Source organism: Sycon ciliatum, chromosome 3 (assembly GCF_964019385.1).
Source record: "Sycon ciliatum chromosome 3, ocSycCili1.1, whole genome shotgun sequence".
NCBI classification, from domain to species: domain Eukaryota; kingdom Metazoa; phylum Porifera; class Calcarea; order Leucosolenida; family Sycettidae; genus Sycon; species Sycon ciliatum.
This window is the reverse complement of record NC_088645.1, coordinates 39,369,736-39,392,535: the sequence shown is the minus strand read 5'-3', so window position 1 is coordinate 39,392,535 and position 22,800 is coordinate 39,369,736. Positions and strand designations below refer to the sequence as shown.

At 48.9% G+C, this 22,800-nt stretch overlaps 1 protein-coding gene across 1 annotated transcript; it reads right to left on the bottom strand.

Annotated features, from left to right (window-relative positions):
* Window positions 1-7,330: 7,330 nt before the first annotated feature.
* LOC135812155 (alkaline ceramidase 3-like) lies at window positions 7,331-19,561 on the bottom strand. The gene is made up of 2 exons (XM_065325476.1): window positions 18,714-19,561; window positions 7,331-8,602 (listed from the first exon to the last, which is right to left on the bottom strand). The coding sequence occupies exons 1-2, from the start codon at window positions 19,101-19,103 to the stop codon at window positions 8,066-8,068; spliced, it is 927 nt and encodes a 308-aa protein (XP_065181548.1). The 5' UTR covers window positions 19,104-19,561; the 3' UTR covers window positions 7,331-8,065.
* Between the last annotated feature and the right edge of the window lie 3,239 nt (window positions 19,562-22,800).

Genomic DNA, 22,800 nt, shown 5'->3' with positions numbered 1-22,800 from the left:
GTGGCCTGGTTCAATGATGGAGGTGTGGCAGTGAAACGCGTTCTGGACGAGATGGGCCTCCCTACTGGACACCATACGACACGTCTCATCAAGCTGCTAGACCGTGAGAGACAGGCACATGCTGCCAGAAAGAAGTCAGAAGAAGGGAAGAGGTCACGAAAGAAGCGAAGGAGGATCAGGAAGGGCATCCAGGATGAGCAGCAAGAGGAAGAAGGTTTGACATATGACGCTGGTGGCTTCGACTAAGTTCTAGTAAGTTCTAGTTGGACAGACATACCTCGATCTGTACTTGCACAGAGCACTTTTTTTCTCCATTTTCCACTGAGTCCCGTACCTCTTAGACAGCGTAGCGAAGAACCTGTAAGTCACAGACCCCATAAACCATACATTTTTGGAAACTGTGAGCATTTATCAAGGTGCTAAGTGTCATGGATTTTTATATTTGTCTAGTAGCTTTGAGTAAAGTGCTACTGATCGAGGACCTAAATTTTGCGCGATTGCATGATTTTTGTTTGACAGCTTGAGTACTTTGTTCTGAATATGATTTCAAAATTCCGCTCCACTTAGCACCTAGGTATATGTGAAGGAAATCCTGTGGAGCACTCAGTTTCTACCCAGCTTCTTTCTGCGTTTGCATATTGCGTCTAAGGTATTGGTGGTACGGCATAATCGCAGATTTGACTATTGTGTCTGCGGATTCCCATGTGTGAGCTTGATTTATACTTCATTGGACTTAGTGAAATACACTGGGTATGTGGTCAAGATTTGAGCAAAATTCATCAATTATTATGGAAGTTACGGCTGTGTTCATGCGGTCGGTCCGCGAACCCAGACTGCCACCAAACACAGAGTTGTTAAATGCACCCGCATTTCGATCTTTCCTATCATGCATCTCTTTCTTTAACTTTAAATGAATGAATAGAGGTTACACATTGGCTAAGACCCCCAGGAAAGGTCTCTGGGTGCAATAATTGCTGATGAATTGCAATTACAAGTGGTAGAAATAGACTAGGAGTGGAATAGATGAATATTAGCACCATCCTAGCATTGAAGTCGTGTTGTAAAGTGCTCGCAGATCATTACGAACTAAAGACACTACATGTTTGGGGCATTTACTAAATCAGTTGTGTTCAAGTATGTACACATATTAATAGTGGAACTCTTGGGGTACTAGCCTAGGAGGTACTTTTTCTATAGCCATAGGTGCATAGAATTGTTTTCTTAGCTCCATATGGGCCATCTAGGCTTGGATACTGCCAATTTCGGTTTTCATTGGCACGGGAAACTGGGAAGTACAAAACCAATTTTTAAGAGGCCAAATCCTATTATAATTATAGGATTTTGAAAACTCTGGACGCCTTTGCACAAGAAGGCCTGTTACAGAAAAAGTAATGCCCTTGTGTTGCTGAAACGTGGCAGACATTTTTTTTTTTTTTTTTTTTTTTTTTTACTACGTTCACATAACCAGCTCGAAAAGAATAAGGAAAGACAATGGTACGGAGACTAGGACAAACGTGACAACTAATGAGCAGGCGCTGCACCGAGACGCAGCAGTGATGGTGGGGCATTGATGACTCTGCCGACCTGAGGTCTCGGCGTCACGGCCAAAAACACGCACCAAAAACAATGAAAAAAGAAGAAGATAGAGCTGTACAGGTGAGAAAGATGAAAAAACCCAAGGCTTAACACGAGCGATTGTGGGTGAGAAACTGTCTTAGCGTCATACTATTCATAGGGAATCGACTGCCCAGAGCCAGTTTGTGCTGCGAAGATGGCGGTAAACATTCGTTTTGAGTGATTGCATTCTCTTGCTGTGGGGAGGCTGGGATAGGAGAGCGGCAGGGAGGGAGTTCCAATCGCTGATGCTGCAGTGTGGGAACGAGCGCTTCAGTGCCAGCGGGGCAGATGCAGGCAGCTGGTGTTGGAGCTGGTGGTCATGGCCACTGACAGCACCGTGCTCGCTGCGAGTTCTGGGGTTGGTAGAGATGATGTGGCGCGGTGGCAACACAGAGAGCAGCTGCGGAGGACCAGGCAAGTAGTGCAGCTTGTACAGGCAGGCAAGCGAGGCAACAGTGCGGCGGATGGCCAGGCTGGGTAGGTGTGCCCCAGGGCCGATAGCATGAAGCGCGCGGCGCTGAACATTGTTCAGACGCTGGAGGTGACTCTGCGCAGCTCCCATCCATACAAGAGGCGCATACTCCATGACTGGTCGTACGAACGCCTTGTATACGGTCGTCCGGCCGGCGGGGGTGAGTATGTGGGCGGCTCTGTTTAGAACCCCAAGCCGTTGGCGTGCACGGGTGGCTACGGAGCGTAGGTGATCGCTGAAGGTCAACTTGGCGTCCACCTTCACACCAAGGAGGGTGATGGTAGTTGTCTCGGGCACCAGTGTGCCACCAAACAGGAGTGGGGGGAGATCTAAGCCGGTGCGTCTGAGGGTGGCTGTCATGGCCTGGGATTTGGTCGGTTCAAACATCACTTTCTATGTACGACCCCACTCGTGCAGTCGGTCAACGGACACCTGCAGTGACTGCGCGGCGACTGTCGGGGTCTGCTGGGAGGTGACTAAGCTGTACAAAGTTGTATCATCAGCATAGGCTTCCAAGCTGGCGCCGTCAGCGAGAACATCTGGCGCGTCGTTGACGTAGGCCAGGAAAAGCGTTGGTCCAAGGATGCTTCCCTGGGGGACTCCAGCGGAGGTCGTATACCTAGATGACGTCCGCCCTCCAACGAGGCACTGTAGGGAACGGGTGTCCAGGTACGACGCCAGCCATCTCTGAAGCGGACCATCTATGCCTAGGCTACGTACCTTGTGGAGGAGGCCGACATGCGAGACACGATAAAACGCTCCTGCGATGTCCACAGCAAGGATACGAGCCGCCCCTCCACAGCCCACAGCGCTTGCCCAGGCAGTTTGGAGAGCTTGCAAAGCGTCCGATGTTCCGAGGCCTATGCGAAATCCAAACTGGTGCGACGTGAGCAGATGATGGTCTTCAAAATAGTTTACGATGTGTCTGTTTACAAGAGTTTCCATTACTTTCGAGATTATGCACAGTAAGGATACGGGCCTGTAGTTCTTAAGGGTTGAGCGGGAAGACCGCTTGTGGATCGGAACCACGTTGGCCGTCTTCCACATCCTAGGTTGCACTCCAGACCGGAAGCATAAAGCAAATAACTTGGACAGTGGCTCTGCGAGCTCATGAGCACATTCCTTAAGGACGCGAGCAGAAATACGGTCAGGCCCGGTAGCCTTGGAGACGTCGAGCCTTGCCAGGAGGCGGCGTACAGCCTGTGGGCGGAAGCGGATGGTGCGAAGAGGTGGAGCCTCTGAGGGAGCAGGGTCCGGTAGGTCAGCCTCCACAAGGTCCGGACCGGCAACGCTACATTTCTTCGAGAAGAAGCGAGCGAATGCCTCTGCTTTCTCTGAGCTCGTTGCCCACTCGCGGCCGTCAGAGTCGACAACTAGGGGAATTTCGGGCTGTGTGCGGTTGCCAGCAGCGTTCTTCAACTTCGTCCACCACTGTTTGTCTCTGAGGGACCCAGTTGAGAGGCTGCGACGGAGGCTGTCCTCCTTTGCACGTCGTGATCGGAACTGGGTGGCGATCGCTACAGTCACGGAATCGGTGAATGCCTGCTGAAGTGCTGGGTCATAAGGGTGTTTTCTCCAGTCGCGCCAGCGCTTCTCCTTCTCCCTCTCGGTCTGGGTGCATTCAGGCGTCCACCATACCGGATCGGAAGGCCTCGTTTCCAGGACTTTGGATGGGACAAACTGTGCAACAGCTGCAGTAATCGAAGCGGTAACCTGCTCACAGGAAGTTTCTGGGTCCTCCGTGATGATATCACCCCATTCCACGTTGCGAAGGTGCGCCCTGAGGCGATCCCAGTCTGCCCTGTTGTAGCGAAATACTGTTCGCTTAACAGGGGGTTCATGTCTAGGGAGCACGGAAGAAAAGTCTGACAATACAACTGCATGGTCAGATCGACCGAGGGGCGGAAGTATACGTGTAGTTACTGGGGACGTGAACGTTGACATTATGAGATCTAGCGGGTTGTCTCCACGAGTCGGTACTGTGACATGCTGGACAAGAAGATGGGCAGCGCAGGTATCTTCGAGAGCCTCGCCTGCAGGCGTAGTTTTCGAGCTGTTCAGCCAAGCCCGGTTGTGCACGTTGAAATCGCCAGCTAGGATGATGTGGGAGCCCTGGTGTCTAGCTTCTGGGAGGATGTTGTCGAGATGATCGATTAAGGTAAGATCGCCAGGGGCACAGGACCCCGGCCGATACACTGCTCCCAAGACGGTGCGGAGATCTGGGGCCAGCTGGAGAGAAACCCAGATGATCTCATGTGCGGGGGACATGAGTTCAGGGATGAGCATGGAGGGGAGTGACGACTTCACCCAGATGGCTACCCCTCCCCCATGTGCCGTTCTGTCCAACCGAAGTGGTGAGCTGTATCCAGGGAAGCTAATGTCAGAGGGAAGCACTTTCTCCGCAGTGAACTTCGTTTCTGTCACAATTGCTACGTCGGGCTGATGCTGCAGGAGTGCGTGCTGTAGGTCGGGAAGTTTGCTGGCTAGGCCGAAAGCGTTTGTGCAGAGAATGCGAAGATGCTTGCTACCCTTCATTGCAGGAGGAAGTAATTAAAAAAGGGGAGGGACATTTGACGTAAGCGGGTGCATAGTTACATGTATGGCTAAGGGTCCTAAAATCTAATGAAATACCTAAAAGGATCAAGCTAAAGATAAGAATGAGGAAGCTGGAGGAAGACACGAGGTTGAAGTAGGACAGGGAAAACCAGATTGTGTTTGTATACCTAGGGCTACACAGGGGGAGAAGATGTTATCTGCGCCAAGTTAAATGCTTATTGCTTGACGCAGTGATCTTTTTCGCCTTCTTCTTCCTCTGGTTATCACTAGAAACTACCAATGGGGAGGTCGACTCCCGCGGCCTCTTGTGGAAGCAGTCTGCCAATATCGCCAATGCTCTAGCCTCATCGCCCCCTGAGAGTTTCCCCTCAGGTGGACAGTCCGACTCCTCGGCCCAGCTGCTGTCAGGAGACAGAGTCAGGTCAAGTTCCACGTGGTTGCTTTGTTTATCATGCTCAGGTCGCATTTTGACAGTTACGGCAGAAGCTGAGTCTTGACTGCCATGTGTACCCGTGCCCTCCTCCAGGGGTCTCGAACATCATCTCTGATAAACATGGAATGCAGACTCCAACAGGGTTTTGAAGAAAGAACTTTACTTTGTAAGGTGTGATCTACGCTTTCCCAAAAATAGGGAAAATCGTATACATGTACATGTAGGATTTGACAGACAAAGAGATAATTATTATCAATTGCATGGTCATCAGGGTGCACTCTAGTAAATCGGAGAATGGATGCCAGAGTTACGAACTTTTTAGAGGTTTGTTTTCAGTAAAAATGAGCCATTTTCGCTGGTCGTCAGTGGACAAGTGGCAGTAGATCTACCCTGCAGTGGTAAAAGGGTTAATGTAGTCAAAAACTGAGCCAGACATTCAAGCAGAACTCCGCTTGGTGGTCCTAACACAAAACGACGTACAGCAAACATTAGGTGATCGCCTACACGTACGCAATTTAATGTTGCAGTACGGCACGCTAACCATATTTGTGAAACTGAAAAGGGGCTGGAGCAAACCAGGAGTGGTGATAGAAACCAGGGAGCTATGGTAGAAACCAGGGAGTTAGGACAGAAACCAGGGGGAGCCATGGCAGAAACCAGGGAGTTAGGATAGAAACCAGGGAACTCAGATGGTGAGCCAAGGAGAGCATTTGTAACATGGAAATGGTGGGCAATTTCCATGTTATAAACCCGGGAGTTAGGATAGAAACCAGGGAGCCATGGCAGAAATCAGGGAGTTATGATAGAAACCAGGGAGTAGCCCTTTCCCAAAGGTGCTCGCCCTGTTTTCGCCCTTTACGTTTTTAACCCTTTTTGGAAAAGCCCGTTTCTTTCGCCCTTTACTGCGTTTTTTGGTGAATAGATATCCTTAGCTAAAAAAACGCTAACGTAAACGCAAACCTTTCCGTACTTCGGATCGTTCAAGCTGACTTTTCCCTTAGCACAAAGTACGTTATAGTTGAGACGAAGTAGTCGTGACAACCATGGCGATATGAATTTTCGTGGAAACATATGCGAGAAATTCAAAATTTTGAACCAGGGATTAGTTTGCTGTCGTTCCGAAAGAATACCTTGGCGAGGTCTTTTACTCTGGAATAGCAAAAGCACGGCGAAAATGAGTTTTCGCTGTTCCCAGGTCCTTGGAAACCCTTTCCTAAACGCAGCACCGAAGACTGTAAGGGTTCTCCAGCTCCAGCACGTCTGGGAGAGGCCGATGAATTTCTTCCTCAGGAGTGCCGTGGAACTGGTCCTTTGTTTCCAAGATGGGATAGAGGGGAAAGGCACGAAGCAGGGGACGCAGAAATTGTCAACTGAAAGGCAAAACTCGCCAAAAAAGCTAAATGTCACAAGAGGAAGCAATCTCGACTCTCGATCTCATGTCGATCTGCACGACGTGCTTTTCATCTCCCGCCAGTTACAAAACAATGCGAGTTTTTGCATTTTTTGCAGAATTTCCATAACGAACGTCGGCCCGTTATTTTGAGCTCTGTAACGTTTTTCCGTTATCCGATAACGTCTTTTGTCACGGCTGGGAGTGAGTACCGTAAAGGTTAGCGTTATCGTACTTTTGCTAAGGATGTCTATTATCGACCTTTTTGAGCTTTTTGAGCTGAGAAAGTGCTAAAATCTGTTTGCTCATGCTGCATGCGATCACAGTTTCCGAGTGCTCGATGGGCCTTGGCACGCCGCTGTTTTGGGGGCAACAAGTTGGTGAAGCATGTACACAATGCTGTAAAAAGTGGGTTTTTTGAACTTTACTTCCTGTTTTGCCTTTCGTGGACCCATAAATGGAAGAGTGCGTATTCATTTCTCAGCTTGGGTTCATATCTGAAAATGTATCATAGCTATGCTTCGCTGAAAAAAGAGCTCTTTTTCAGCATATTTTGAGGGACGCGAAAAGCACTAAGTGCGAATTAAAAGAGCACCTTTGGGAAAGGGCTACCAGGGCGCCATTGCAGAAACTAGCGAGTTATGATAGAAACCAGGGAGCCATTGCAGAAACTAGGGAGTTATGATAGAAACCAGGGAGCCATGGCAGAAACCAGGGAGTTAAGATAGAAACCAGGGAGCCAGGGCAGAAACTAGGGAGTTATGATAGAAACCAGGGAGCCAGGGCAGAAACTAGGGAGTTATGATAGAAACCAGGGAGCAATGGTAGAAACATTGCACACAAGTTCACAATGACGGGAAACTCTGTGTTTGTTGTAACTCTGAGTTCCATGCCGAGTGGGACAACCATCAGAAAACAAAGTAGATTCTGATAAGACTAGATCTACCCAGGAGCATATATAGTGGAGGTGTGTGGGAAAGTACAACTGTGATGTGCAAAGCACATGTGAAGTCGTTTCTATTTGTTCTCCAACTGTTTTCCAGTAGGGCTGTGTTAATTAAGAGTAAAATATAGGAAAAAAGAAAAGCAAACGGTGGTTCAATGGTGGTTCATTCCACCTGAGAATGCCTTGGAATGCAATGGATCAAGAAAGCTTCAGCGAAGCTGTCATCATACCACGGTTCGGCCAAGGATCTAATGGATTCTAATCACTGCCAACAGCGAGAAAAAAACCCCTGGGGGTCGATATAGAAACGGCGCTTGAAAATGCATGTCACTCAGCAGGTCCAGAATGGAAATCATCAGCTTATGCATGGCGTACAAAGTATTGTGTGTTACCCTGATAGAACGGACTCAAATTTACTTCTTTAACGGACAAGTTGGAAAGAGCAGCTTGGAAGCATTAGCTATCTAGCCATGGAAACGAGACTAAGCATAGAACAATGAGCGAATAAGCACAAACACACAAACATGAACACACAAACACACACGAAAACGCACACACACACACACACACATCGTGCACGCACACACACGCACGCGCACCGAGTCCTGCAGTCGGTAGAGCTGGCAAGGACTGACCACTCTACATCTTACATCACACATTTATCGTCATCTGTCCCTTCTGGCCACAGTCATAGGCATTACTGGTCGGCGACGGAGACAAAGATCCTGGTGACATCTGGCCTCCATCATTGGTGACTACGGGCAGCATGCGACTGTGATAGACAATGCGTGGCCGACCTGCTCCAACCAGAATGTTAACGTGCAGGCTGGTGATGACCAGCAGATAGCCACCCATGGCAGCCAGCAGGTGCCAGAAAGCGTGCAGCTGCGTGAAAACCCCCAGCACCGGGCCCAGCCCTAGACGCCATTCCTCCACCGTCGGGCAGTGGCTGTTCTCGTACGCCCACAGAGTGAAGCCGAGAGCGTACGACCCGAGGGCCGAGTAGCCGAGGAAACGAGACTCGGCGTTGCCGTAGCGATACATGGCCACGGTGCCAAGAATCACGAGCGCCGTGGTGTATATCGTGTAGCAGGAGAAGAAGATGATCGGGTCGCGGCGCACGACGTACGCAATGGACACCACCGTGGTAAGGGAGAACAACGCGATGGCAAATACTGTGTTGGGCGCCTGCAGGCGACGTAGAACAAGAGCATGCATGTAACATGTACATGCACACACGAGTACATGCACATACACACACACACACACACACACACACACACACACACACACACACACACACACACACACACACACACACACACACACACACATACACACATACACACGCATGCACACACACACATACATAAACACACACACACACATATGCACACACACACACACGCACACATACGCACCAAAATACGTCCAAACGAGTGTACACACCCAGCCCGTTTTGCCGTTTTTTTCTGATGCATTGAACAGTAATCATGCCGGTAACGACACGTGTCGCCTGGCGATACGGCGGTAAACACATGTCTGCTCATACAAGCTCTCTAAGAAATGGCGGACCACCCACCCAAGCGACGATATACGCCGACATTTGTCGAATTCTCCAGCTTGTACTTGTTATGTTATGACGTAATGCCGTACAACTTTAGCTCTACTGTGTATGCACGCACGCATATCTTTGAAGGTCTTCTCTGTCGTTTACAGATTGAATCTTGTCAGTTTTTCTGCTTCGTATATTCTAACCAATAAACTACTTGTCTCTTGTCTACCGAACCTAACATGGCGCAGTGAACTACTAGTAACCTGAGTACGGAATATTTGACAGCCTGTAGTTGTCCGTGAATTCTGTAGCCTTTTATCTTCAAACGATCGATCGTGTAGCAGAAGTGTCTTGTAGTTGTAGAATTTGTAGAATTGTCGTGATGGCGGAACCTGGAATTTCCCCAATCAGTGCTGAAATAGTATCCCTGCTCGCCTTGATGCAGCAGCAGATGAAAGCGGCTGAGGCACGCGAGACTCGCCTCACCACACTGGTCGAAAACGCAACGCGCGACAACCAAGCACCACCCAGCACTTCGACATCCTGCAGTCAGAAGCCGATTTCTGTCGAGCGACCGGTGTTGCTCAGCACTGCAACCATGGCCGATTTCACGGCATGGGAGGAGGCTTGGAGAGATTATGCTGTGTGCCAGCACCTCGCCAGCCAAAGTCGTGAGACTCGGGTGTCCGCTCTTCGCCAGGCGTTCGATGCCGACATTCGTCGTTTCATGCGCGAAGATGTGATTGTCATCTCCCACAGTGCCGATGCTCCGGAGATCATCATAGCAGTAAAAGCGTACATCCGACGCCAACGGAACCCCCTCCTAGATCGAATTGCGTTTTACGATAGAAAGCAGCAGCGCAATGAGTCATTTGACTCCTTTACTGCAATGAGGGAGCTGTTTGCACAGTGCGATTTCCCTGATATGGAGCTGTGCAGTACGTGTACACCTCAGCTATGCAGTACTTGTCCCCAGAGCCTCCGCAAGGTGACGGACGACATGATGCGAGACCGCATCGTAGTTGGCATAGCCAACGACGACACGCGCCATAAGCTCCTGGCAGCTCCGTCCCTCACCCTGGAAACCGCGGCCAAGATCTGCAGGGCTGAAGAAGCCGCACAGCAGACCGGTGACGGCATGGTACCGGCATCCGTGAATGCCGCAACAAGGTCATCGTATCAACGCAGCAAATCCGCTTTGGTTAGTAAGCCGAAATCTGCTGCAGCTGACAAGCCGGCGAAGTGCTCGCAGTGCGGACGATCCCAGCACACGAAGTCAATGTGTCCTGCCAAGGGCAAAGAGTGCCGTAAGTGTAAGGGCAGGGACCACTTCGCGGCAATGTGCCGCAAGACCATCGCATGCCTCACCATTCACGCAGTGCAGGCTGGTGACAAAGTGATGCTGTCAACACGTCTTGACGACAACGACCGGTCGTGCACGTTAGAGTGGTTGCCAGATACTGGCTCGGATGTTGATGCTATTGGTGCTAGTCATCTCCGCAGACTTGGTGGCAGTGTAGCTGATCTGGAACCTGACCCCGACCATGTTGTCGCCGTGAACGGTCAGCCATTGACCAGCTTGGGAACTGTTCCCGCCAGGGTTGTCGCTCGTGATGTCACGCACACCACTCGTCTACATGTGTACGACGAACTCAGTAGCGCATTGCTGTCGCGCTCATCGCTCAAGGCGTTAGGTTTCTTGCCGCCTAACTGGCCACAGATCGCTTCAGTTACACAAGGGACATCCCGTTCTGCAGAGCACAGCAACCCTTCACCAGACCAGCGTGTACGTATCCGCCAGGACCTCCTCGACGAGTTCGCTGACGTATTTGCAGAGGACACGCTCCGACCCATGGACGGTCAGCCGATGCACATCCAACTCGCGCCTGACGCCCAGCCGTTCAAGTTGAACAATGTCCGTTGGTTACCTTACGCCTATCGTGACCAGGTGAAACTCCAGCTGGACAAGATGGTCGCAGATGGCATCATCGCACCGGTCTCAGAGCCAACGGAGTGGTGTCACCCCATCGTCATAGCCGAAAAGAAAGGCACTGCAGAAGTCCGGATGACGGTGGATTTCACTAAGCTTAACAAGCAAGTCGCCCGGCCCGCGCATCCCATGCGCGCACCTCGCGATGTCGTTTCTAACCTTGGTAACGCCCAGTATTTTACCAAGCTGGATGCTCGCCACGGCTACTGGCAGGTCCCCTTGGACGAGGAGTCCAGAAGCTTGACCACATTCATCACACAGTGGGGCAGATATCAGTACCTGCGGAACCCACAAGGTCTGATTTCTGCTGGCGACGAATTCAACCAGCGGACCGATGCAGCATTCGCTGGTATTGAGCAATTCTCCAAGGTCGTGGATGACTGCCTGGTCTTCACTGATTCCTTTGAGCAGCACCTGGAACGAACTCGTGAAGTTCTTCAACGCGCTCGTCGGTATGGTATCACCCTGTCAGCCAAGAAGTTTGCTTTCGCCGAGACCGAGATCAATTTCTGCGGCTACGTGATAAACAAGTGTAGCGTATAGCGTATCCCCGTACGTTAGCATATCCCGTATGTTACTGTATTCCCGTACGTTAGCATATCCCCGTACTGTATTCCCATACGTTAGCGTATCCCCGTACATTAGCGTACGGAGTCTGCCTTTGTATTAAAGCTGCTGCTCACGATTCTTTTATTGCCAGTCAGTTAATTTAGTAGCCAGTTAGTTAATTTAGTAGCCAATCAGTTAATTTAGTTGCCAGTTAGTTAATTTCGTTGCCAGTACATTTCAATTGCCAGTTACAGTGTGTTCACTGAGACCCGTGTGCATTTGCCTCCGAGAGAGACTGCGGCCCGCTACAAATTGGTGGCAGCGGTGGTTAAAGTCAACTTTGTCAGATTCGACCCCACCTGTTTTACGCGCTACAAATTGGTGGCAGTGGTAAATTCATTTTGTTTCATTCTATACCGAACTTTGTTACTTTACACGTTCCCCAGACACCATGGCTCAACCCGCTACAGCTCCGTGCAACGAATCAAGATGAGAATCATGTTTCTTGCCTTCCTGGGCTTGGCTCTGCTTATTAGCCTGCAGCACAGTCAGGGCGCTAGCGTGGATCACCCTTCTCTCCGCACGGCCCACACTGGAGACTCCGATGGCGATTCCAAGCGACCCGCTACCTACATGTATACTACCGGTGGTGATGGCGAAGCTGATGAGAACGACGACATGCAGGCTGCTGACCAAGACAAGGAGGGTCTTCCCCAAGACCGGCAGCGTTTGATTTTCGCCGGCACGCAGTTGGCAGACGGCCGAACCCTGAGTGACTACAACGTTCAGAGTCCACTATTCACTTGGCACTTCGTCTCCGTGGTGGGATGCAGATTTTCGTCAACACTCTTCCTGGCTAGACCATCACTCTTTACGTCGCGCAAAGCGATGCTATCGACAATGTGAAGACCACGATTCAAGACGAGGAGGGAGCGATCTGCCTGACGCCGAGCTAGCCTCTCTGAGTGACCGGCTCAATCAAGATGAAGATAAACCTGGCTCGCCCTCCGCCATAGCTCCAGCCGCCGCCGTGGTTACTTACGCTGATTCCAGGTATGGCATTTTCTTTCCTGTCTTCCTTCAGTCTTCCTATTCTCTTCAGTCTTCCTTTATGCGAGTGTGTGAATCCAGTTTAGTTTGGTAGACGTCCGATCATGGTGAGCCACGGTCTACCCAGCTAACGTGGGACAATGTGTGTGACAATGCCCCTTATAGTGAATAGTGATAATTATAATAGTATTGTGTATTCAGTTCGGTTTTTGAACTGCGATGTTCCTGGCGGGTTGTGCCAGCGTTGTACAGCAAGTGTGCTGTGGTTCTTCAGGTCCTTTTTGGCGGACAGTTCTTTCCCCTTTTGACCCCGGCCCGTGAGATCGTGTGAACCTGGTGTGCTTCTCTTTTATGATTTGTTTATAAGTTCATTCTTCTGTCTATTCCAAACGTTATCATTTCCGATATTATTTGCCATACTCCGGTTGACGCTCTCCCAGTAATTCGCGATCTACTATAATGTTCACGACTCCATACCTGTATTATATTGTTCAAGTCATCCATCCATTCTGCCTATCTCTTATCGTCGAGTGTATTCCGACGCGACCATGCATACCGCCAGTTTTTTAAATAACAGCCAGTTGTTGGTGTCCAGCTATCACCAAGTATTCGAATCACGAGGACGTGATTGTATTTGAGAGGGGAGGTGTAGCGTATAGCGTATCCCCGTACGTTAGCATATCCCGTATGTTACTGTATTCCCGTACGTTAGCATATCCCCGTACTGTATTCCCATACGTTAGCGTATCCCCGTACATTAGCGTACGGAGTCTGCCTTTGTATTAAAGCTGCTGCTCACGATTCTTTTATTGCCAGTCAGTTAATTTAGTAGCCAGTTAGTTAATTTAGTAGCCAATCAGTTAATTTAGTTGCCAGTTAGTTAATTTCGTTGCCAGTACATTTCAATTGCCAGTTACAGTGTGTTCACTGAGACCCGTGTGCATTTGCCTCCGAGAGAGACTGCGGCCCGCTACACAAGTCCGGCTGGAAGACAGACCAGGAAAAGACCCGCGCTATCACCGACTTCGAGATCCCTGCCAATCGCACTGACTTGCGATCATTCATGGGTCTCATCAACCAGTGCAGTGATTTCAGCTCAACCATAGCCGAACACGCAGCGCCTCTCCGCGGTCTGCTGAAAGCCAAGAATGAGTTTCTCTGGCTACCCGAGCACACAGTCGCTATGGACGCTGTGAAGCCAGCACTTGTTGACCCACCGTTATTGGCCTTCTTCGACCCGTCAGCACAGACACGTCTCGAGTGTGACGCCGCTAGGACCAAGGGTCTCGGATTTGGCCTCTGGCAGTACCAGAATAATTCGTGGCGCCTCATTCAGTGCGGCAGCAGATTCATCACCGACACTGAATCCCGGTACGCAATGATCGAACTGGAGATGTTGGGTATCGCCTGGGCCATCCGAAAATGCCACACCTATCTTGCTGGCATGTCGTTTCATGTAGTTGTTGACCATCAGCCCCTTGTTCCAATATTGAACACATACACACTGGACCAGGTTGAGAATCCTCGGCTCCAACGTCTGATGACCAAGGTACAACTCTATCAATTCGACGTCTCGTGGCGCAAGGGCTCTGAGCATGCCTTTGCTGACGCCTTGTCGCGTGCTCCAGTGCAGAACCCGGTTGCCGATGATCTCCTGGGAGAAGCCGACTCGCTATCTGGACAAGCCATCCGTGCATGCCTTCAGCAGGATGACTCCGGATCAGCACTATTTGGTCTTCCGTTCCACGAGCTCCGCGATGCCGCTCAGTCTGACGTTGATTACGTGCAGTTAGTCTCCTATATTCGTGACGGCTTCCCTTCTGCCAGACGTCACATGCCACCTGCTCTCGCTCCGTATTGGAATGGCCGTGAGCACCTCACCCTGGATAACGGCATCGTCCTCCGTGGCTCTCGTCTTGTTGTGCCCCAGTCTCTACAACGCCGTGTACTGACTGACCTGCATTCGTCTCACCAGGGCCTGGAACGTACCAAGCGTCGTGCGCGTCAAGTGGTTTACTGGCCGAGGATGAGTGATGACATCACAGCCCTGATCCGTGCCTGCCCTGTCTGTCGTGAGCTCCAACGTTCGCAGCAGAAGGAGCCATTGATGCGCGAGCCACAGCCGACATTTCCATTTGAGTATGCCAGCGCAGATCTCTTCTCCTGTCAAGGCTGGCAGTTCCTGGTATATTCTGACCGTCTGTCCGGCTGGCCGTGTGTAGCTCGAGTTGGCCGTACCGCTACCTCCCATGACATCATTTGTCACTTCCGCCGTTGGTTCGCAGATGTTGGCGTACCGCGCAAGATATTCACTGATGGAGGCCCGCAGTTTGCCGCTTCCCGTGTACGTGAGTTCTGTGAGCGTTGGGGTGTGGAACAGTGCTTTTCCACCCCACACTACCCTCAATCCAATGGCCACGCGGAATCAGCAGTGAAAGCAGTGAAACTGCTCATTGAGAAGACGACCCGGAATGGAGATCTGGATGTAGACTCCTTCCAACGCGGACTGTTGGAGTGGCGCAATACTCCCCGCCCTAATGGCAGCAGCCCCGCCCAAGTGTTGTTCGGTCAGTCCCTCCAGTCGTTTGTGTTCGCCCACCGTGCCAGCTTTGATCGACACTGGATTGCGTCTGCTGAAGCTGTGGACTCTGTAGATCCGAAAACACATTATGACAAATCGGCACGCTCTCTCCATTCTCTACGGATTGGCACCCATGTTGATGTTCAGCACCACCAGACCAAGCTGTGGTCCATGCGTGGCGTCATTGTAGCAATTGGCAGTCGGCGCGACTACTTCGTCAAGATGCCCAGTGGCCGTGTCCTCTGGCGTAATCGCCGCTTTCTCCGTCCGTATGTTCCTCCATGTGTTGACTCCGCTAGTCATACCCCTTCCCCAACTTCATCAGTACGTGTACCTACTGACGCCGCTACCCAACCTGTTCGTCGTAGCACTCGTATTCGCAAGACGCCTGACCGTCTCACCATTACATCTACGTCTGGACAGTCATATGTGTGACAATGTTTGTCTGTAATATTTGGTCTCATCTTGACATCATGCCTATGTCATTTCATCTCGTCTGTTATGACTTTATTTATTTATTTTGTTGAGGCAAAACCAGGTTTTATCTCAGAAGGGGCGTGAGAGTATAATTATTATTATGTTACTGTGTTTGTTATTTGTGTCCGGTTGACACCCATGGAATTTTATCTTCGAAGGGGCGTGTTATGTTATGACGTAATGCCGTACAACTTTAGCTCTACTGTGTATGCACGCACGCATATCTTTGAAGGTCTTCTCTGTCGTTTACAGATTGAATCTTGTCAGTTTTTCTACTTCGTATATTCTAACCAATAAACTACTTGTCTCTTGTCTACCGAACCTAACAGTACTTATTGTACCTGTGACTGGCACAAAGCTCTCCTTTTCACCGGCACAAAGCTCTCCTTTTCACCGGCACAAAGCTCTCCTTTTCACCGGCACAAAGCTCTCCTTTTCACCGGCACAAAGCTCTCCTTTTCATCGGCACAAAGCTCTCCTTTTCACCGGCACCCCCACCATCCGCCCACTGTCAGGTGTGACCATACCATTCCTGAACCTTTATGTTTAAACCTCAGCAACTTTACGAAAGTCAGGTCGCAGGAAAAAAACGAAAGAAGAAAAATAATGGATTTATAATAAACGAAAGAAGAAACGAAAGAAGAAAAATAATGGATTTATAATAAACGAAAGAAGAAACGAAAGAAGAAAAATAATGGATTTATAATAAACGAAAGAAGAAACGAAAGAAGAAAAATAATGGATTTATAATAAACGAAAGAAGAAAAATAATGGATTTATAATAAACGAAAGAAGAAAAATAATGGATTTATAATAAACGAAAGAAGAAAAATAATGGATTTATAATAAACGAAAGAAGAAACGAAAGTTGAAAAATAATGGATTTATAATAAAGAAAAGGAAGAAGCAACTACAAGTTACACTTTGATGTCCACTAGCACCACCAGTTACTAGTACTTGACAATCAGCTCATGGGATAATATTGAACAAAAAGGACCAACAGTACTGACGTTCTACAACTAACTAGCTATCAGCTGGAGCACGTTTTGGGTGCGCACGCCTGAGCTGATTGTTAGTGGACATTATAGCATAACTTTTAGTTCCTTGGTCCTTTCTTTTTCATAAATTAATCATTGGCTCTCCATTCGAGAAATGATGGAAAGACAAAAAAAATTGTTGAGCGTGTTCATGCTGCGTTTCATTCTTGAACCGGTGGCGATCATCTTCTCAAATTCTTTCAAACACTGGTTTCGGCGGCCTAGTTCAAGTAGCCGCCGAGCAAAGACAAACAACGTAAGTCTAGTGATACTAGGCCTTGGCGGATAATGCTGGCAGAAAAATTGGCAGAATTCTAAACTTTTTCTAGTACGTTTCATGCATGTTTGGTATGTGGATAAAGAAATGGAGCAGAATTCGAGGAATTGCCCGCCATAAGTTTGTATGGTTCTGCCAATTCCAATGCTTTTCGAGCAGAATCTGCCACCTTTTCGAGTATTTTCCGCCAAGGCCTAAGTGACACTGGAGCAGCTCGCAGGGCCAGACGATCGCTGTGCATGGCCCGGGTTTGGTCAGGTGTCAGCACGTCTGGGGCGGGTTTTCAGAGCGATGATGAGAAAAAATAGTTTGGATCTAATGTCGATGTCGACAGCGAAGCTGAAGCGCCCCCGTCGTCCCCAGTAGCGAAGAAGCCCTGTGGGAGCTTACATTAGACGGCGAACTAGCTTACGACGTTGCGTGCCACTCAGCTCTCGTGACAGGTTTTAGCTGATTGCGGCTCATGTAGTCTGGACGGGCACAATGTAAAGTAGAAATCAGACGTTGGTCGATCAATATCTACCTAGGGCTATCACACGCCATTTCTGCAGGCAATTGCACTCCTCTGCAAAAAGAAGTGGAACCCGGGCATTCTCCAGGTGCGGTGAACAGTTATTTTCGCAAGGAAATTTGGTCCTGAAACCCATCCACCCACAAAATTTAATGAGATTTTTGAAAGAAAACAATAATCGTTACTTGGACAGCCCCTTATGCATGGTTCACACTAGGCCAATTTTCCGGCCGATGTTCCCACACCGACTCCGACAAGAAATGGACCGACTGTGTCGGACAAGTCGGACTAGCTGTTCACACACAAAGGTGGACAATTTCACTTGTACTATGGTTGCAGGCTTGTCTGTTATACACGTACACGCGGTACACAGCCGCACTAGACCGTAGTAGACGCTAGATCGCGGAACTGAGATAGTTTGTACACGAGCTACAAGGCCAAAGGCATGAAAAATCTCTCATCTAGTAGCGATCCAGTGCAGCCAGTTCACAGCCTGCACCGACGCTCTCCCCTGTCATGGTGAAAAGCCTACAGTGATTGGTCCGATGTCCGCTCCATCACGTGCAAGCACTAAAAATTGGCCGGCTTTTCGGCAAAATATCGACCAGTCGATACTTGGCCAGAACTAGTACGACAAGAAAATCGCCGTAGATCTGTCGGAAAACTGTACGACAACACTGTCCACACCAGGCAATTTTCTTCCCGATCTTGCGGATTTTTCGTACAAGTCCATGTCGGCCGGGAAATCGGCCTAGTGTGAACCAGGCATTACAAGCGGATTTTCTGGTGTCAGATTTTCTGATGTCAGATTTTCTGGTGTCAGTAGGATAACAACTATAGCACTTAACCAGGAGCTGCAAGGAGCCAGTCACTTTTCTGCTGGGCAACAGTGAGTGGTTTAGGCCTAGGAACTCCCAAGCCCAGGGAGCGTTGACTTGCGCCCTCGCAATGCCAGCCAGCCTGTGACAGGGGAGCTGTGTTGATTCTTGCAGTTGTACCTATTTTAGTACACATTTAGGATGGATTCAACCATTACAAAAAGGTAATTGAAATTTTCACTTGCTGCATGGAGCGGTGACAGGCTGGCAGAGCGCTATCACAAGCCAAGTATCTTGTACTCTGAAGGCGCGGCCTAGTCTTTTCCCAGACGGAATATGCTCAAAATTGCTCCATCTGGGCAGGCATGTGATCACCAATTGCCAAAAGACTTCTAAGCCAGCCCATCCTCCCCCAATGAGGAACAAGTAATAGTTGAAGCACTAAAATACTGACCTCTGAACGTGCTTTGGGCAGCTCGATAACACAGTAGAGGAGGGCTGCAGTGCCATAGAGCATGGGCAGCTCGTCCGCTAGCTGCATTGTGTATTTGAGCGTCATGTGGAACAGCGTCGAGCCAAGGCCGATCAGTGCCACGCTCAGGTGTGCCAGGACGAATCTGGGCGCGTAGCCCACTCGCCATACGTACCAGGCTGCGAACAGCGAGGGCAGCAGGAAGCTCACGTTCGACACTGTGTTCCAAAACTCAGCAATGTAGTAGGAAATCTCGTAGTTTCCCTCACACCAGTCCAGCGACGCCGTCACTTTGCCCCAAAATCCGTCCGCACTTTCCGTCACTGCGCCGGTACCCATCTGGCGGTGACGGTAGGAGAACCAAGGAGCCATGGCCGCTGAACACCGGTAGCCCTGCCAGCTGCGCAATTTTTCCTCGTTCGTCTCCCACTGAGACTCCACAGGGCAGAACAGATGCAAGGGCAAGAAGGTGACGGAGTTTTCCTGCTGAATGAAGAATGTATTAATTTCCGGAGCTGTTCCCCGCACGTTCCCGTTCGTGCCTCTCTTCAAGTTTTCAATAGCACCACGGTAGGCGTACAGCAGCCACTACTTCGGATAGGCAGTCGTCGATTAGAGAAGACACTCGACGCAGCTAGGTTCGTGCTTAGCTCGAGGAACGAACACACCAGATTTGAAGACGGCCATTCTCTAGGACGGAAACCAACGCCAGTCCATTGGCTCGAATGCCCAGTCGACCTTTTCTGCGTAACATAGATCTACGGGGCAAGAATCTTCAGGACACTACACGATGTATTGTAGGAAGGTAGTGCGCGTGCGATGGAAATCGTCCCAACAAACGATACGAACGCGCGCTCCGGCAGATGTACTATGTAGCATAGAAGTAGATCAGCAAAGTCATGCATTTCGCAACCATCAGTGCATCACGCTGTGCGCCATGCATGTGCACCCCACGAAGCCCCGATTATTTGAGTTTGTTGTAGATCTACAGTGACTGTACAGTGCCCCAGTATGTAGGTCTACACTCTACTACATGTGTGTAGTAGCTCGGATCCTTTGACTCGATCTCCTTGGATTGATGAATGAACTAGAAGTTTTCGCCACGTGGGCTCTGGTCTGGAATGCGACATGTCGACACCACGTCGAGTGGTCGCGTCGATGCTTACCAAACATTTTCATGGCGATGCATCACGCGTGTATGTAAAAATGATGGTCATTGTTTAGGGGGATGACACCATGTCTGTAATCATGACTTCTTCCAACTACTTCGTCTTGTCGGTAGACAAGATTTGGGGCTTTTGAGTCTTTGACTTGAGTCTGACAGTTTGAGTTTTGCCAGGGCATCAGAGAACAGAAGAAGCAACGCAGGTACAGTGTAGTATGATTGTACTGAAGTACGATCATCATGTACATTCACATCAAAATTAATGTTGCATCATTCAGTGTGCATCGGGCACGCAAAGGCGATTGCTGGAGTGTTGCTGCGACCAGTACAGTGTACATGGTGTACACACTGTTCGGCGCTGGTCCCATAATACTGTACCAGACAAATGGAACAAGTTATTGTCGGGCGATCATCAAACAATAAAAACGTGTCGTCGGATGATATGGCCATGTGGCGTGAAACTGGGAGTAGCAGCTACTGCAGTACCTGAGTACTGGCCTGTTCCATTTTGTCCCCATGTCTATACTTTACTGTAGCTGTAACTAACGTGTTACTTGTGCTAAGTAGTTGTAGACGTCAGTCATGGTCATCATTCTGTCAAAAGGTTGAGTCCCGAAAAGTGTGCAAATCTTGTTTGGATACCCTGGCTAGTGGCTGGGGGTAAGGCAATGGTGAAAACTCACATCATGACTTTTGTGGTGTAGTTTAGCCTTTAGATGGTTGTACATAGGGGTAAGCGGATTACGCCGGCATCATTTTTGGCATAGTCGGGTCCCTTTTGAGAAGGAGCATAAAATGTCATCCGAAAAACAAGGGCAGATGCCCAATGAGGCTGTTATACACACCTGCTATTGAAGGCATAATTGTTGGCATAATCAGGTCCTTTTTGAGAAGAAGCATAAAATGGCATCCGAAAAACAAGGGCAGATGCCAATGAGGCTGTTATATACACACCTGCTATTGAAGGACCATACATAGCGCTTCTTCTCGATTTGGAATAATATTTTAGCAGCCACTATAGGACATCCCCAAAGGTTCAGCGTTTGCTTGTGAATTTGGTATTCCTCTTGCATATTATTGTCTTGTACTTCCACAAAGCTCTCAGTCCATATCATGACAGTATTATCTCTAATATAAGCACAGTCTCCAATAATAGCACGTCTCCAATAATAGAACGCCTTGGGGCGGCATTAAAAAAAATAAAGTGCTCATTCTCCATTATAAGCACACTGTGTAAATTCATTATCTGTACCGGCGACAAACCCCTGAAATGTGTGTGTCTGACATGAATTTGGCATAGCAACATGCCTCTGAAATGAGGTTGAAATAATAATGGAACAGTCTCCACTAAAGGAACGTCTCCATTAATAGCACGGGGCGGAGGTACATGTACATTGAAAAAATAAAGGACCGTTCTTATATTAGAGATAATACAGTATACATAGTCTGAGTCCTTTTTTCATGACGATTATCTGTTCTTTTGGTCTTTTTGGTGCAGCATACATGTATAAAAGCATAATTGTCTGTTTTCTCTAGCTTCGTGCGAGCATCAGCTAGAGCATAATCTGGTCATTTTTCGAGCATAATCCGCTTACTCCTACAATGTACATGTAGTTATACATGTACATTTTAGGTTCCCGCGCTTGCACATACATGTACACACAAGCGCGAGCGCACATGCACACACGCAAACACGTGCATCGAGCAATGAAGGGCACCTGCTTGAAAGATAACTAGTGTGATCATAATTATTATTATTCTCTTCTGAAACGGAAAACAAAAACACACAATAATGTAGAAAGGAAAAGGACATATGGAAACGAGTTAAGAGTAACTCTCCACCACTGTAACTAGATACTAAATACAGTCAGAAAGTGCAACAACTAGGCACAAAACTGACAGAGTTCTGAGACATTCGACGTCCTGACACCAAGCTTCCACACATCTCCGTAGCGCTAACCGACAGCCTTCCAACTTGGAAGGTTCAAGGTTATGGAAAGACCAAAGAGGGGAAGGCAAGCGCAACGAAAACGAGCACAAGCCACTTTCTGACTGTATAATAGTATCTAGTTACAGTGGTGGAGAGTTACTCTTAACTCGTTTCCATATGTCCTTTTCCTTTCTACTTTTATTATTGGCTCAATACCCGAGTTACAAAATAATGTAATACCAATAAATATCCGTGAACAGCTCTCATTTGACAACAACATAATTGCTGGCCTACATGTACCTGCTGACTCCCCACCATCACTGGCCATAGGAGCGTACTTCGCAGAGCCTGCCCTCGTCCAGCGGGCTGGAGGGGAAGACCAAGACACACACTACCAACGCTCCTACAAGTACAAGTTGATGCCAAGCGGATTGGACTTTCCCTGTCAAGCAAAGTCGATCTGGAGGCGTTCCGTGCCCTTGCTGCTGACCGAAGCGGTTGGGTGGGCATCTGTGCCCGAGTGGTGTCGGCACCCTAGTTTTTGTCTTCTTTTCGCATATTTCTTCTTTTTTCTGAAACTGTTGTGGTCTTTTGTACATGTATCTATTCGAAGTGGCTTATGCGAACACTTTTGGCTGGTTTGCGTGTTTTTTTTCTTTTTTTTCTACAAAATCCACATATCTCCAGACACTGGGGTGAATGATGGAGTGGGGTGGTGGGGCCCATTAAGCTCCGCCGACCAGAGGTCTCGGCTTCATTGCTCCATGGACTGGGGGAGGGGGTGTCCGTTAAATTAATGCAGCTGCAGGCCATGCTGATGTCTACGCGAACAAGCACATATTAATGATAATAACGCTATAAATTCATGCACAATCAAGTACATGTACATGTACTTTGAAGTACATGTAGTTGAAATCTGGGATAGCAAAAGATACACCTGTACATGTACAACGTGGGTTTAGTAGAGGCTGCAG